The 14,042-nt window shown below is 42.1% G+C and overlaps 1 protein-coding gene across 2 annotated transcripts in view; it reads right to left on the bottom strand.

The window, feature by feature from the left end:
* The window catches only part of USP32 (ubiquitin specific peptidase 32), a 315,539-nt gene that overhangs the window by 36,760 nt on the left and 264,737 nt on the right, over positions 1 to 14,042 (bottom strand). For both annotated transcript variants that reach the window (XM_073573376.1, XM_073573384.1), the window contains exons 23-25: positions 12,327 to 12,501; positions 5,583 to 5,734; positions 438 to 549 (exon numbers count right to left, since the gene is read on the bottom strand). In XM_073573376.1, the coding sequence (XP_073429477.1) occupies positions 438 to 549; positions 5,583 to 5,734; positions 12,327 to 12,501 (439 nt within the window). The remainder of the gene's footprint in view (positions 1 to 437; positions 550 to 5,582; positions 5,735 to 12,326; positions 12,502 to 14,042) is intronic.

Raw genomic sequence — 14,042 nt, 5'->3', positions numbered from 1 at the left:
GGAAAGCAATCATATTTAACAACAAATGTAGTCGATGTTGATGAACTGTGCATTATCAATACTTTACTAAAATAAAACTAGTCTACTTAGGGAAAAAAAAAAACATCTGTAATAGCGTCAAAACCTGAAATGGAGAGATTGTATGCCCAAAGCTTTGAACAATAATTTCTTGGTAAGAAGGAATTACTTAGCCATTTTGTTAGGTCAATGGGACTATATGGATACATTTCATAAATGCGCTGGGAGCTTTCCTTGGAGTAAACCAAACGTATTCTGAAAATACACTTATTATTGCTATAAAAGGAGGACTGGAACCCCAAAATGTGACCCAAAGTCTTGAACCTTACATTTACTCTTGCTACAATACGTTGGTAATATGTATAGTAGATAGCACAAATAAACATGTACCATATACTGGCAGGCCACATAAAACTCACCTTGTTGAATTGGGCTTGTAGTGGATGTAGGAGAACCAGGAATTGGAATCTCAAAAGCACAGAGAAATCCACTGACCGACAACCTTACTTTCTGGTTATCTTGAGGAAAGTTCTGCAAAAAAAATTACAATCGGACTGTGATATAATTAAAGTTAGCGGTATGAACCGCACCCCAAGTCTTGTCCTGACCTATGAAGCATTAATTAGTGGGTACGCTTCGTGGTGTCCAGACCAGCATACAAGAGCAAAAATATTGGAAGGAGGCAGCAGTACTCCCAAGTTTGTTGCAAAAAGGTGTATTAGTCCAAAATTTTTGCATGTTGGACTAATACACAGACTTGAATTGCTGCTAATAGTCCTGTGCGATGATTAAGGCTTACTGCAGACAGATGACATGGTCATGTAGTGCCCTATATTGGTGTCAATTGCTATCATGACACCATGATCAAGTCATTCGCAGTAATATAGGCATGGCCATTCTTGAACATTGCTTGTCCATTATGACCTGATCATTTGAAATATACCACATAAGTGGCGGGCACGATAAAGTGCTAATTTGCTGCACTCTGTAGTCCTCTCACAGAACGACTCATTCCCATTAGCAAGTATTACAGCCAGTGGAGGAAAGACATTTATCAATATTAGAACCTACCGGTCAGCGCATACACCGAGTGCCATCATCCAATTCTAAATAATAAGACAGGGCTCTTGCTTGCTCTGAATATGATTAGGTCAAAAAGGAAAGAACTTTTCATTGACTGCACAGCTATTCATTGTCATTTGTTTAATATGATCAGCTTAAAAATTTAGAAGGAGACTATGGGGCAGATTCATTAATACTGGTGTAGTGCAAGCCTGGCTTAATGAAGGGCTCTCTGGAGAGCAACGTGTCGAATTCATTAACAGGCACATGCAACTTGGAGCATCTACGGAGTGGTATGTGCCTCCCCAGAAATGCTACCCCAGTCTGGTATATAAAACACTGTTTTTTTAATTAACTGGACAAGAGGGCCGAGCGTTGGCCGTGCCCCACCCTTGCTCCTCCCTAGCTTCAACTCTTTTGGCGGAGCAGCGTCAAACTGGATTGAAAACACAGAAATGTTGTGACTTTTGTCAAACTTTCAAAGTTTTTGCAATTTTTATTAAATCACGGTTTTCTCTGCTGCAGATTTAACAGTTCTAAATTGCTGAGCCCTGTATAACCCAACCCACAACCCTGATTTGCAGCTTTATGTGTACAATGTGCTGTGGTAGGGGTTATACAGAGTTCATGAATATAGAAGGACTACATGGCAGCAGGTTTACTGGTTACTAGTGAAAATTTCCCGCTGTGCACTGTGTAATGGCCGGGTCTGACTTTACAGGGACATGGTCTGATCATACCACATCTCCGGGACGGGGGGATCAAAATAGTATACAGACATTACCGCATGGGATCACAGCTGATTCTTCTTGTGAGGTAAAAAATTTCTCTACCTGTTTTTAAACAATGTTTTACTTCAAAGAAATAAGTATTTGTGATCCCATGCTGTAATGTCTGTATACAAAAGGGTATTGCCAACAGGATTTGCCGTTAAAAGATAAAAAAAGAGATCCAGATTTTTCCTCACTCATAGCTGAACAAATTCTGATGTGGTTATTAGGGGAGGAAGCCCCTTTTGTAGCATCATAGAGATGCATAGAAAAGGCTCGTCCAATAGGGATGATGTGTAAAGCAAAATTAAGCAACCCCAGTAGAGATTGCAAATCTCTTAGGGTAAACTGTCACTGCTGACCAACCTTTGTAACGAACTAAACAATTTCAAAACCTTGTCAGGAGGAAGGCTACATTCCATGTTGACAGAATTTAAAGAGATACTTAGAAAAACAATGGAAGTAGTAGGAAAAATGGTTTTCTTATGAGCGATAGGGACACCAAAATAAGAACACATCTGCAAAAATCTAGAAAGGGTGTGTAAACAAAGGGAGGAATCAGGAGGGCCAACAAAAAGAAAGTCATCCAAGTAATGGAGAATAAAAACACCAGGGCAGTTGGATTCTAAAACCCAGTGCAAAAAAGATGAAAAGTTTTCAAAGTAAAAACACGATAAAGTAAAAACCCATTGGCAAACATTTGTCAAAAAAGAATTCATTGTTGAAGAAAAAACCTAGGGAATTGAAACCTGATGGATGGACTGGGAGAAGACGAAATGTGGATTTGATATCCGATTTAGCCATCAATGCATTGTGGCCAAATTTCCTAGGCATATCCACAGCTGTGTCAAAAGACGCGTAGCTGACAGAGCATAGTGACGAGTCAACTTCGTCATTTAATGATGCACCATGAGGATAAGATAAACGGTGAATTAAACGGAAAGATTCAGATTCTTTCTTACGGACAATGCCCAAAGGGGAAACTCTAAAATCTTTAAAAGGAGTGGACTGGAACGGGCCTGCTATCCTGCCTGTAGTCAATTCACGACAAATCTTTTCTTCAGCAACGGCAACAGCGCATATAAAGAAGGCAAATTCTTAACCACTTTACAACCAGTGCCTGAAAATGAGGGTATGAAAAAAACGCATAGAAAACCTTCAAAAATTAAATTACTGCTCTCCTTGTTGGAATATTTGTTTAGCCAAAAAAGCATTCTTTCCAGACTCACTGGAGTCCGTGCTCTTTGTGATAGTGTCTTTACTAGTTAGTTGACTACTGGGCTGATTGGTTTCTAAAACACTTAAGGGGGTTTTACACACAGCGATATCGCTAGCAATATCGCTAAAACGTCACTGGTTTTGTGACGTTATAGCGATATTGCTAGCGATATCGCTATGTGTGATACTTACCTCCGACCGGCTCCCCCGCTGGTTATCGCTGATTGAGCGAGAATGTCCGGCTCCATTTCTCGTCGTCAGCTTCCTGCTGGGGCTTCCTGCTGTGTGAGACGAGCGACGCGTGGAGGCGGGCGGGAGGACATGTGGATCGCTGTGTGTGAAAGGCGAGTATCGTGCGCTGCGTCGCTGCTTCATCGCTGTGAGGTCTTTCTGTGTGAAAGCTCACTAGAGATCATTTAGCGATGCACCAGCGATCCTGACCGGGTCGGATCGCTCGTCGGATCGCTGGTGCATCGCTAAATGTAAAAGGGCCTTTAGGCATTGGGTGTGTTGCCACAGAATGAGCATTCGTGCCGAAACCTGCAACTATTGTTCCAGTTGCAGAAGGATTCGTTAAAAGCTAAACAGACTCCCCTTTTAAGAGGAGCAGACTGTTGCTTAGTTACGGTATTACATTGGAGGAGCATTAAATTGATCCAAATACCTACATCTTTAATGCCCCAAATAACATCTGGGTGAACTGCTAGCTTTTACCTAAATGCCTCATCATAATTAAGCCAGGCGAGGCCTCCAAAGTTCTTATATGCCTCCAAAATTATGTCAATATGCTGAAATAGCTTGCTGCAGAGGTTCGGATACCTCTCACCTAGAACAGCACCGTAAATAGAGAAAGCCTGTAGCCAATTATTAAATGATTTTACAGGACCGCGTCTATTATCTTCCAAATCAGGCTTGTCATCTCTTTTATCCCCTCTACTGTGCTGATCCCTGCGAGGGAGGAGGGAAAAAACATCAACATATTCATTATTCCATATGAGCTCCTTAGTAGCAGCGCTCAGATAGAATCCAAGAGGGGACTGCTCGCATGTGAGAGCCTCCTTAAAAATATTTTTAGGGGCAGAGATGTTTAAAGTAGATTGGTCATGTCCAGAGCTCAAGGACGGCTGAGGGGTTGAATTAAAAACATCGCCTAGAGCTTCTGCCAATACATCTTTGACTATGTGTCTGAGATCTGTGTGAGAGACAGACAAGGGAACAGCAAAGTTTTCACCCCTTCCAGCTGTTCTGTCATGATGAGCTTCATCCGCAGAGCAGCCTGAGCTCAAGCCTTCCGTGTTAGGCGAGCACAGCTGCATGATGTCATCCTGGGAGCCGTCTTCTTCTTCATCTGACTGCTGGTCTACTGAAGATGGAAGCGCCGCCGCCATTGTTCTGGGAGCTGCGGTGGTTTAAGGCGCCTGAGCGCTCAGCGTTGGAGCCGCTGCAGTGCTTTTACGGCTGTGGTGCTCGTTCCCCTTGCCGGCGGCAGCAGATGACGTCGATGGTCTGGGAAGGAGGCGCTGCTGACGATCTTGCAGGGGACTGCGAGATTTCCTGGGAGGCCGAGGTCCAGACTTCCTGTTCTGTGCCCGCTCGCGTTGAGAGGAATCCCACGGTGCTGGTGATGGGGAATAAGATGTCCGCAGTCTTCTTCTTCTGGCACCGCTGACCGAGGCTGATGGCAGCGACGATACTTCCACCAGAGGCTGGAGCTGGGTAGGTGGACCCAAGGGGGAGGAATGGCTTCAGAAGCTGCCTGGGTAGGTTTTATTGAAAGGCAGCTCTTCAACCAATCCACACTGCCCTCTTCACCGGCTCTTGCTATCAGCTGCTGAAGTAGGTTTACCATGATGACGCAGGAATCTTCTTTCCTGAGAGGAACCGTTACTGAGGTAAATAAGCAAGCTGCATAGCCTTAAATACTGTTAAATGAACTGCTAAAAATAACCACCAATCACAGATGCCAGAAATAGCGCCAAAAGGGCTGGTTAAAACTTGTCCTGATCACTTTTGAAAGACCAGTGAAGAAACTGCTGACCTTAATTTGACCTTTTTCTGACAGGAAAAATACCTTGAGTGAATAATAAAGAATAAATTATTGCGGCCTGTGCAGCCATGTGACCCCCCTTTATTTTATTGATATGTGCGGGGGGGGGGTGGGGGGGTATCAATACACACTACACAGCAGGAGCACATGTATAAGATTATCTCAGCACAGGGACATTTTATTTAAACTCATCCAGTTGTGGAAATTTTTATTATTCCAAGATCTATTGATTAAAATTAACTTTTGTTCATGGGATAACCTCTAAGTGTTGGAAGCAGGAATATTGAGAAAGAGTAAAGAACCATTTGACTGTGACAAGGGCAATAGTGTGATGGCTAGAAAACAACAAGTGTACCCAGTATGCAGTGATACAGGTAAAATTGCATTCAGTTACTACAAGTACTGATCAGAATAAAGAAGCCCAAATGATGGGTAAACAAATGAGTTAGGTGGCCACCAGCACATACCTTAATGTTCGAGCCATGCACTTCCGCAAGAAGGATCTGCTCAGGCTTCAATCCACACAGCTCACTCAGCTGTTTCTTCAGCCCTGTGTACTTCTCATCCATGTTCAGCCTTAGCCCATACCGTACAGGCGTTGTGCCATCTAATTTAATAACTTAAAAAAATGTATATAGTAAATGTCAATTTGTGAAGGAAAGATGCAGCCTCCGATCCAGGTATATATAAAACAAATTCCTTTATTGCAAAAAATTAAAAATATTTGACAAGGCGATGAACAATTGCACACCAACAACCTGAGGTGTAAAGAGGAAACTTGGGGGTCTCATCAAATGACTGACTGATCCAAATATAAAACAAAGTAATGCGATCAGTAAACAGCGTAATGAGAAAAAAAAAATCAAAATGCCAGAATTATATTCTTTGCCTGCCGTAACATTGCAATAAAAGGCAATCAAAACATCTTATCTAACCCAAACTGTTATCAACAAAAAACATCCGCTCAGTGTGCAAGGCATAAGTAATCACATAGCCCCATATCTCGAAAAATGGAAACAAAACAAATTTCTGATTTTTTTTCTTTCACAATCTAAATTAAAAATAATACCAATAATAACAAAAATCTATACATGTTTGGTATCCGTGTACTTGTACTGACCTGGAGAATCATATTGCCAGGTCGGTTTTACTATACAGGGTGGGCCATTTATAAAATGGGAATGGTTGGTGATATCAACGTCCTGTTTGTGGCACATTAGTATATGGGAGGGGGAAAACTTTTCAAGATGGGTGGCGACCATGGCGGCCATTTTGAAGTCGGCCATTTTGAATCCAACTTTACTTTTTTCAACGGGAAGAGGGTCATGTGACATCAAACTTATTGAGAATTTCAGAAGAAAAACAATGGTGTGCAAGTTTCTCTTTGTTTACAGCCATTGACATGTTGCAGAGGTTAACAAGTGAGGAGCGGATAGAAATTGTATTGATGTCTGGTGAACACAGTAACTGGGTCATTGCAGCAGATTTCAATGCAAGACACCCAATGCAGACCAATCCCATTTTATTTAGATGTATTCATATAAATGGCCCACCCAAAAAACTTTGCCCCATCACTGAACAATGTTCTGTGTAAACTGTGGGTCCCTTTCCAATTTTTGTTTTGCCCATTCTGCAAATTCAGCACGCCGATCTGGGTCACCAACCATTCCCATTTTATGTATCCATAAAAATGGCCCACCCTGTATATTGAACATGGTAAACAAATTAAAAAAAAAAATGTGAATTTTTTTGCAATTTCAACTAACTTGGAATCTCTTTTCCCATTTTCCAGAACACTATATGGTAAAATGAGTAGTGTTGTTCAAAAGTACAACTTGTCCCGCAAAAAAACAAGCTCTCATATGGCTATATGACCAGTAAAAAAGTTATGAATCTTGGAAGAAGAGGAGGAAAGAAAAAAAGAACATCCGGAAAATTGCCGGGTAGTGAAGGGGTTAATGGCTGGAGACCACAATCATACTGATCATCTAAGCATAAGGAATGGTCATCAATTTTAACATCTTCCCGACATTGCCAATTTCCGCTTGTGTGTTTACATTTATTTCCTCCTCTTCTCACATAACTTTTCTCCATTTCTGTCCACATACAAGTGCTTCTCATAAAATTAGAATATCAAAAAGTTAATTTATTTAAGTTATATAATGTCATTACACACAGAGTGATCTATTTCAAGTGTTTATTTCTGTTAATGTTGATGATTATGGCTTACCGCCAATGAAAACCCAAAAGTCATTATCTCAGTAACTTAGAATAATTAACAAAGCCTGCAAAGGCTTCCTAAGCATTTAAAAAAGGACCCTTAGGCTACTTTTACACTTGCGTGTTTTGGCGCTGCACTCCGTGCGCACATAAAAAATGCATCATGCGTTTGTGTGCGTTTTTTTGCGGGTTTGGGTGCGTTTTTTGCACATACGTGCGCATAACCATGCGCACCCATAGACTATAATGGGTGTTTGGGTGTAAAAAAAACGCATTGCGTGCACATGCTTTTTTGGGGCAAGTCGGACACAAAAAAAACAGGATGCATTTTGTGCGCCCGAGCGCACACTACAAAAAAACGCATGCGCATACAAATGCGTACAAACGCATGTGTATGCGCACCCATGTAAAAGATAGGGAAAAAAACCGCATGCTTTTTTTGAGCTAAAAAAAAGCGCAAAAAAACGCAAGTGTGAAACCAGCCTAAGTCTGTTTCAGTAGGCTCCACAATCATGGGGAAGACTGCTGACTTGACAGATGTCCAGAAGGCAGTCATTGACACACTCCACAAGGAAAGTACATTTTGCATTTCATTTGGAAATCAAGGTCCCAGAGTCTGGAGGAAGAGTGGAGAGGCACACAATCCAAGCTGCTTGAGGTCTAGCGTGATGTTTTCACAATCAGTGATGGTTTGGGGAGCCATGTCATCTGCTGGTGTAGGTCCACTGAGTTTTATCAAGACCAAAGTCAGCGCAGCTATCTACCACGAAATTTTAGAGCACTTCATGCTTCCTTCTGCCAACAAGATAATTGGAGATGGAAATTTCATTCTCCAGCAGGACTTGGCACCTGTCCACACTGCCAAATGTACCAATACCTGGTTTAAAAACAACAGTATCACGGTGCTTGATAGGCCAGCAAACTCTCCTGACCTTAACCCCATTGAGAATTTATGGGGCATTGTCAAGAGGAAGATGAGAGACACTAGACCCAACAATGCAGACAAGCTGAAGGCTGCTATTAAAGCAACCTGGGCTTCCATAACACCTCAGCAGTGCCACAGGCTGATCGCCACCATGCCATGCCGCACTGATGCAGTAATTGATGCAAAAGGAGCCCCGATCAAGTATTGAGTGCATTTACTGAACATACATTTCAGTAGGCCAACATTTCGGATTTTAAAATAATTTTTCAACCTGGTGTTATAAAGTATTCTAATTTACTGAGATAATGACTTTTGGGTTTTCATTGGCTGTAAGCTATAATCATCAATATTAGCAGAAATAAACACGTGAAATAGATCACTGTTTGAAATGACTATCTAATTTCACTTTTTGTATTGAAGAACTGAAATAAATTAACTTTTTGATGACATTCTAATTTTGTGAGAAGCACCAATAGATGTATTAAAACTTACTTTTTATGGGACAAGTTGTACTTTTGAATTCATTTTACGACAGAGGATACTGGAAAAAAATTCCAAGTGCAGTGAAATTGGGGGAAAAATCCTTGCAAATTCAGGCATTGTTTTTTGGAAATTGTATTTATAGCGCACATTGTGTGGTAAAAATGACAGGGCATCGTGATCGTCCAGGTATGTACTATCTTGGCGAAACCAAACTTGTTTATTTTTTTCTAAATTATTTTAGTTGTAAAAATTGGAAATACACAAGAAACAAATTTCAAAGAGCGGGTGTCAGGAAGGGGTTAAAGACCTAAAACACATACCAATACCGGGGTAAATATTCAGCACAGAGTGCCGAAGGTAAAATACATTTGGACAGATTTACCAATCCTAATTTTTAGACTGCATACATTAAACTAGACAGCAGTGATGAGCAAACGGGTGCTAACCGAGTGTCTCCGGCGTGCTCGAATAATATGTTTGAGTCCTTACGGCTGCATCTCTCGCAGGGATTAACTAACAAACAGGCAATCCCTGAAAGTGTTGCGGCTGTTGAACAGTCGCAAACATGAAGCAGGGACTCGAACATTCAAAAGAAGACTGGTGGTAAAAAGTGCAACGAAAAGAGAGAAAATGGTATTTGCAACAACAATAAAAAGGTTGATAAAAGCCCCAGTGAAGAACAGCAGCTAAGACACACCATAACCATTAGACAGATGTTAGTTGATGGTTCTTCCATACATGGGAGAGCTCGTCCAGCCAAGCGTTCCTATGTTCTCTATGAGAGAACCATTGCTAAAAATGTCTGGCTGCTTATCTCCAGGAGATAATATGATTACCGTATATACTCGAGTATAAGTCGATCCGAGTATAAGTCGACCCCCCTAATTTTGCCACAAAAAACTGGGAGAACTTATTGACTCGAGTATAAGTCTAGGGTGGGAAATGCTCCATAGATTATTCCCCCATATGGTGTCCTCAGAAGAAGCTCCATAGATTGTTCCCTCATATGCTGCCCCCATAAATAGCTCCATAGGTTGTTCCCCCATATGCTGCCCCCATAAATAGCTCCATAGGTTGTTCCCCCATATGCTGCCCCCATGCTGCTGCTGCATGTAAAAATAAAAAAAATGACATACTCACCTCTCCGTCGCTGGGTGTCAGATTCTCACCTGTCCTGCGTCCATGGCTGCTCACCGCTATCTGCACGTCATCAGTCAGTGACGTTCAGACTGCAGGGGGCGCGGCACGCACTAACCACGTCACTGCGCCCTCTGCTGTCTGAAGTCACTGACCGATGACAGACAGCAGCAAGGAGCCATGGACGCAGGACAGGTGAGTATCGCTATACTTACCCGTCCTGACGCTGTCGCTTGAGTCCCCAGCTTCTCCGCGCTCTCTCTTCCTGCATTCAGCGGTCACGTGGTGCCACTCATTAATATGCGCATATTCATGAGTTTTAATGAGCGGCACCACGTGACCGCTGAAGGCAGGAAGAGAGAGCACGGGGAGAAGCTGGGGGCTCAAGAGACAGCGTCAGGACGGGTAAGTATGACCTGACACAAACCCCGGCCCCCCTCCCCCTCTGACCCCCTTTGTATATGACTCGAATATAAGACGAGAGGGGGACTTTCAGCCCAATTTTTTGGGCTGAAAATCTCGACTTATATTCGAGTATATACGGTAAATGTCTAGCATCAGACATATCAGATGGGTATTTACTTCACTATAAATTGTCCGAGGCTCCCATACACAAACTGTTGGTCAAATATGCTGACGTTTGTGGCTTCGATTGACATTAGCCAACTTTACACAGGGGCTTATGTTGGTTAAATCAACTGAAAAAGTAATGTAAAGTTTGCAAATGAGGACTTAGCTTCACTGTCCTCTAATTCCAAATAAAGGAGACTGGTATGATCATCTTCATTTGTGTAAGTACAAAACAGGAGTCCAGTTATCCACTAATCCACCATCTAGTTTCAGGTGCCTCTCAATCTCACATATCACCCCCATTTTATATGCACATTGTAACAAGTTTGTTTTACCATGAGTAAAATAAAAATTTTCCTGCGGTAAACCAACTTTCACAGAGCTTCACTATTGGGAGGATGCCTCACTCTTCTATCTTATTTTGCGATAGGCGAGACGGGAGGCACCCTAATATAGTATGCGGCATGGATTAGTGGAGAACTGGACACCTGGTATTGTACCTATAGTTGAGTGAGGGTATGAATGAGATCATACCACTCCCATCTTCTTGGATATACACGACTGTGAAGGTAAGGCTATGTGCACACACTGCAGATTCACCTGTGGGTTTTTTCCTGCGGAACCGCAGGTAAAACCGTTTGGCCTGCGGTTTTGCCCTGCGGTTTCACACCTCTACTATGTTAAAGGTGTGAAACTGCAGCAGAATCCGCAGAAATAATTGACATGCTGTGGAAAAAAAACCCGCAGCAAAACCGCGCGCAGCGTGAGCACTGCGGTTTTGAAAACCCATAGGCTAACATGGTAAAGTACCATGTCTGCGGAACTGCTGCGGTTCCGCAGGGCCAAAACCGCAGCGGAACCGCAGCAAAAACCGCAGCGTGTGCACATAGCCTAAGTCCTGACACAAGCGTACTGCATTACTGGGGAGTGATGGCTGACACCCGGCATATCCAACTGATCAACTATTAACATCAGTACACTGTGTAGTGGGTGCTGCAGGTCAATAATATAGTTTAGTTTGAGTATGTGCACATGTTCAGTATTTGCAGCAGAAAAATAGTCTCCAAATACTGTAGTTTTGGCAGGTAAACGTTGGATAAACTACACATGAAAAAAACCCATAGAAGCACAAGGGAGCGCGAAACGGCCATCACCCGACTTTTTCTTCCCGTTCTACCCCCCTTGGTGAAGATGTTTTAATTTGTCACAATAAAGATTGGATTTTACAAACTGTCAGCGCCACCCTTTTTTCCCTTCAGTAAATGGATATAAACTACACGTTTTTCATGTGTGATTTTTTTTCCAAATGCATTAAAATAAGTGAAATGCTGAAAAGACTAATGTTGTGTATTGCTCTGCGGAATTTTCAGCGCAGAATCTGCATCTTTTGGCAGAATCCGCAGGTCAAAATCCACACGCTTTCTATGCGGATTTCCTGCGGATTTGGCATGCGTTTTTACACCTGCGGATTCCTATAATGAAATGGGTGTAAAACCACTGCGGCATCCGCACAAAGAATTGACATGCTGCAGGAAAAAAAACCGCTGTGTTTCCGCGCGGATTTTTCCGCAGCATGTGCACAGCGTTTTTTTTTTCCCATAGAATAACATTGTACTGTAAATCACTTGTGGATCTGCAGCGAATCCGCAGCGGCAAATCAGCAACGTGTACACATACCCTTACATGCAGCAGATTTGAAACTGATGCAAATATGCAAGGAAAAGAATAAGCAGCACATGCATGAGATTTCAGAAGTTTCATTCACTTTGCTAGTACTGCAAAAAACACTTTTTCGCAACAAAAACGTAAGGAAAAAACACAAAGGAATGCAACATGTGCACATATCCTTTTGCTGGAAAATAACAATGAAAAATACCTGTAATTTCCAAATGCATGTAACTGTCCATGGGTAAAGGTAAGGATAGAAAGTTAAAGGGATCAAATCGGACACTGACATGCCCACAGGTTTTACATTTCACTTGAGATCTCAACTGTCCATGAAACAAATCCACAACTATAGACCGATTTCTCCTCAAGTGATTGTCCCAGGCCTAAGAAACAGAAATTGAAAGTTAGTCACCATGTCAGAAATAACAATAAACATTAAGAGTTCTACTTTCCAGCTTTAAAGGAAGAAAACTGTAACGTGGGAATACATCATGAAAAGTATATTTCAAAACATTTGTTTTTCTATACTCCTACATAAACCAATGGAAAATGGCACTGTATATGATATGTTGCGAATAAAAGAAGTAACTGCTGCTCCTATTAACTGAGCATGATCGGCAAAGCTCGGAAGTATTTTGAAATATGCTTCCAGACACAAACATTTGACAGCCAGATTTCACAAGCGAACAGATGGCACATACGGAAAGTCATATATTTAGGATGAGAACCTACTAAAATGTAACTCTGTAGCTACATTTAAATTGCCACCTACAATTTGCTTTGTTGCTCTACATAAAAGATCTGTGCAACTTTAACACCACACAGTTCCCTCCACAACATCCATATGGAGTGATGTCAGAGGAACAAAAAATCATTAAAGGGCATCTGTCAGTAGGATTGTCCCTCCTAAGTCATCTATATGGACATGCTGGTCATGACACATTGATGTCTGCGATCCGATGTCTTACTCCAGAGAAATCCAGGTTTTTCTTATATGTAAATGACCTCTTCCAGGCTCTGGGGAGGATGATGCTTGGAAAATAACTCTGCCTCCAGAGGTTGTTTTACATGAAGGAGGAGTTACCAGTATGAGACAAGTAACTAACACAGAACAGGAGAAATGGGATGTCTTCTTGCAAACACATTTTTTGCAGCTTTCTGAGCTCTGCTGTATTGCAACAATATTGCAGCCCTGTCTGCCTGTGAGACTGAGGCTGAAAGGAACCTGCTGATGTGTCAGTTATAGTCACACACAGCTCTGCAGTGAGCTCAAGAGAGCAGAGAGCGGCCATTACACATCACACTGGTAACTCCACCTTTATCTAAAATAATCTGTGGAGGCATAGATATCTTCCAGGCACCATCCGCCCCTAAAGCCTGGAAGAGGTCATTTATATAAAGTGATAAAAGATGATTTATCACCAACATGCATCTGATATGAGACACAGTGATGACATTTGTCAGCAGTCTTAAAGTGAGTCTATCACCAGGATTTTACTACCTACTCTAAGAGCATCATAATATTCCAGTGATGTGTCACTTAGGTTACGTTTCCACGATCCGGAATTGCTGTGGATGTGACGCTGCGTATTTATGCAGCGTCAAACCTGCAGCAGTCAGATGTTACAGCATAGTGGATGGGATTTATAGAAATCGCATGTCCACCATGTGTGCATGTACACCTGTGGAGCACCTGCGGAAACTGACATGCAGCAAGTCTTTCAAGACCGCAGCATGCCAAATTCTAGCATCTCCACAGCAGAAATTTAATCAATAGAGTGTATTGAATGCAGTAAATCTGCACGGTCAAGTAAACACATGCAAATTTATCTGCGTTCAATAGAAGGCAGTGATTTGGACGCAGCTTACATATGCTGTTACTTCTTGATTGTGGGAATGTAGCCTTTCTGGGCTGCTTGATGTA

The sequence above is a fragment of the Dendrobates tinctorius genome, unplaced genomic scaffold, assembly GCF_039654945.1.
Source record: "Dendrobates tinctorius isolate UK_male_01 unplaced genomic scaffold, ASM3965494v1 ptg000007l, whole genome shotgun sequence".
NCBI classification, from domain to species: domain Eukaryota; kingdom Metazoa; phylum Chordata; class Amphibia; order Anura; family Dendrobatidae; genus Dendrobates; species Dendrobates tinctorius.
This window is presented reverse-complemented; position numbering and strand designations above follow the sequence as displayed.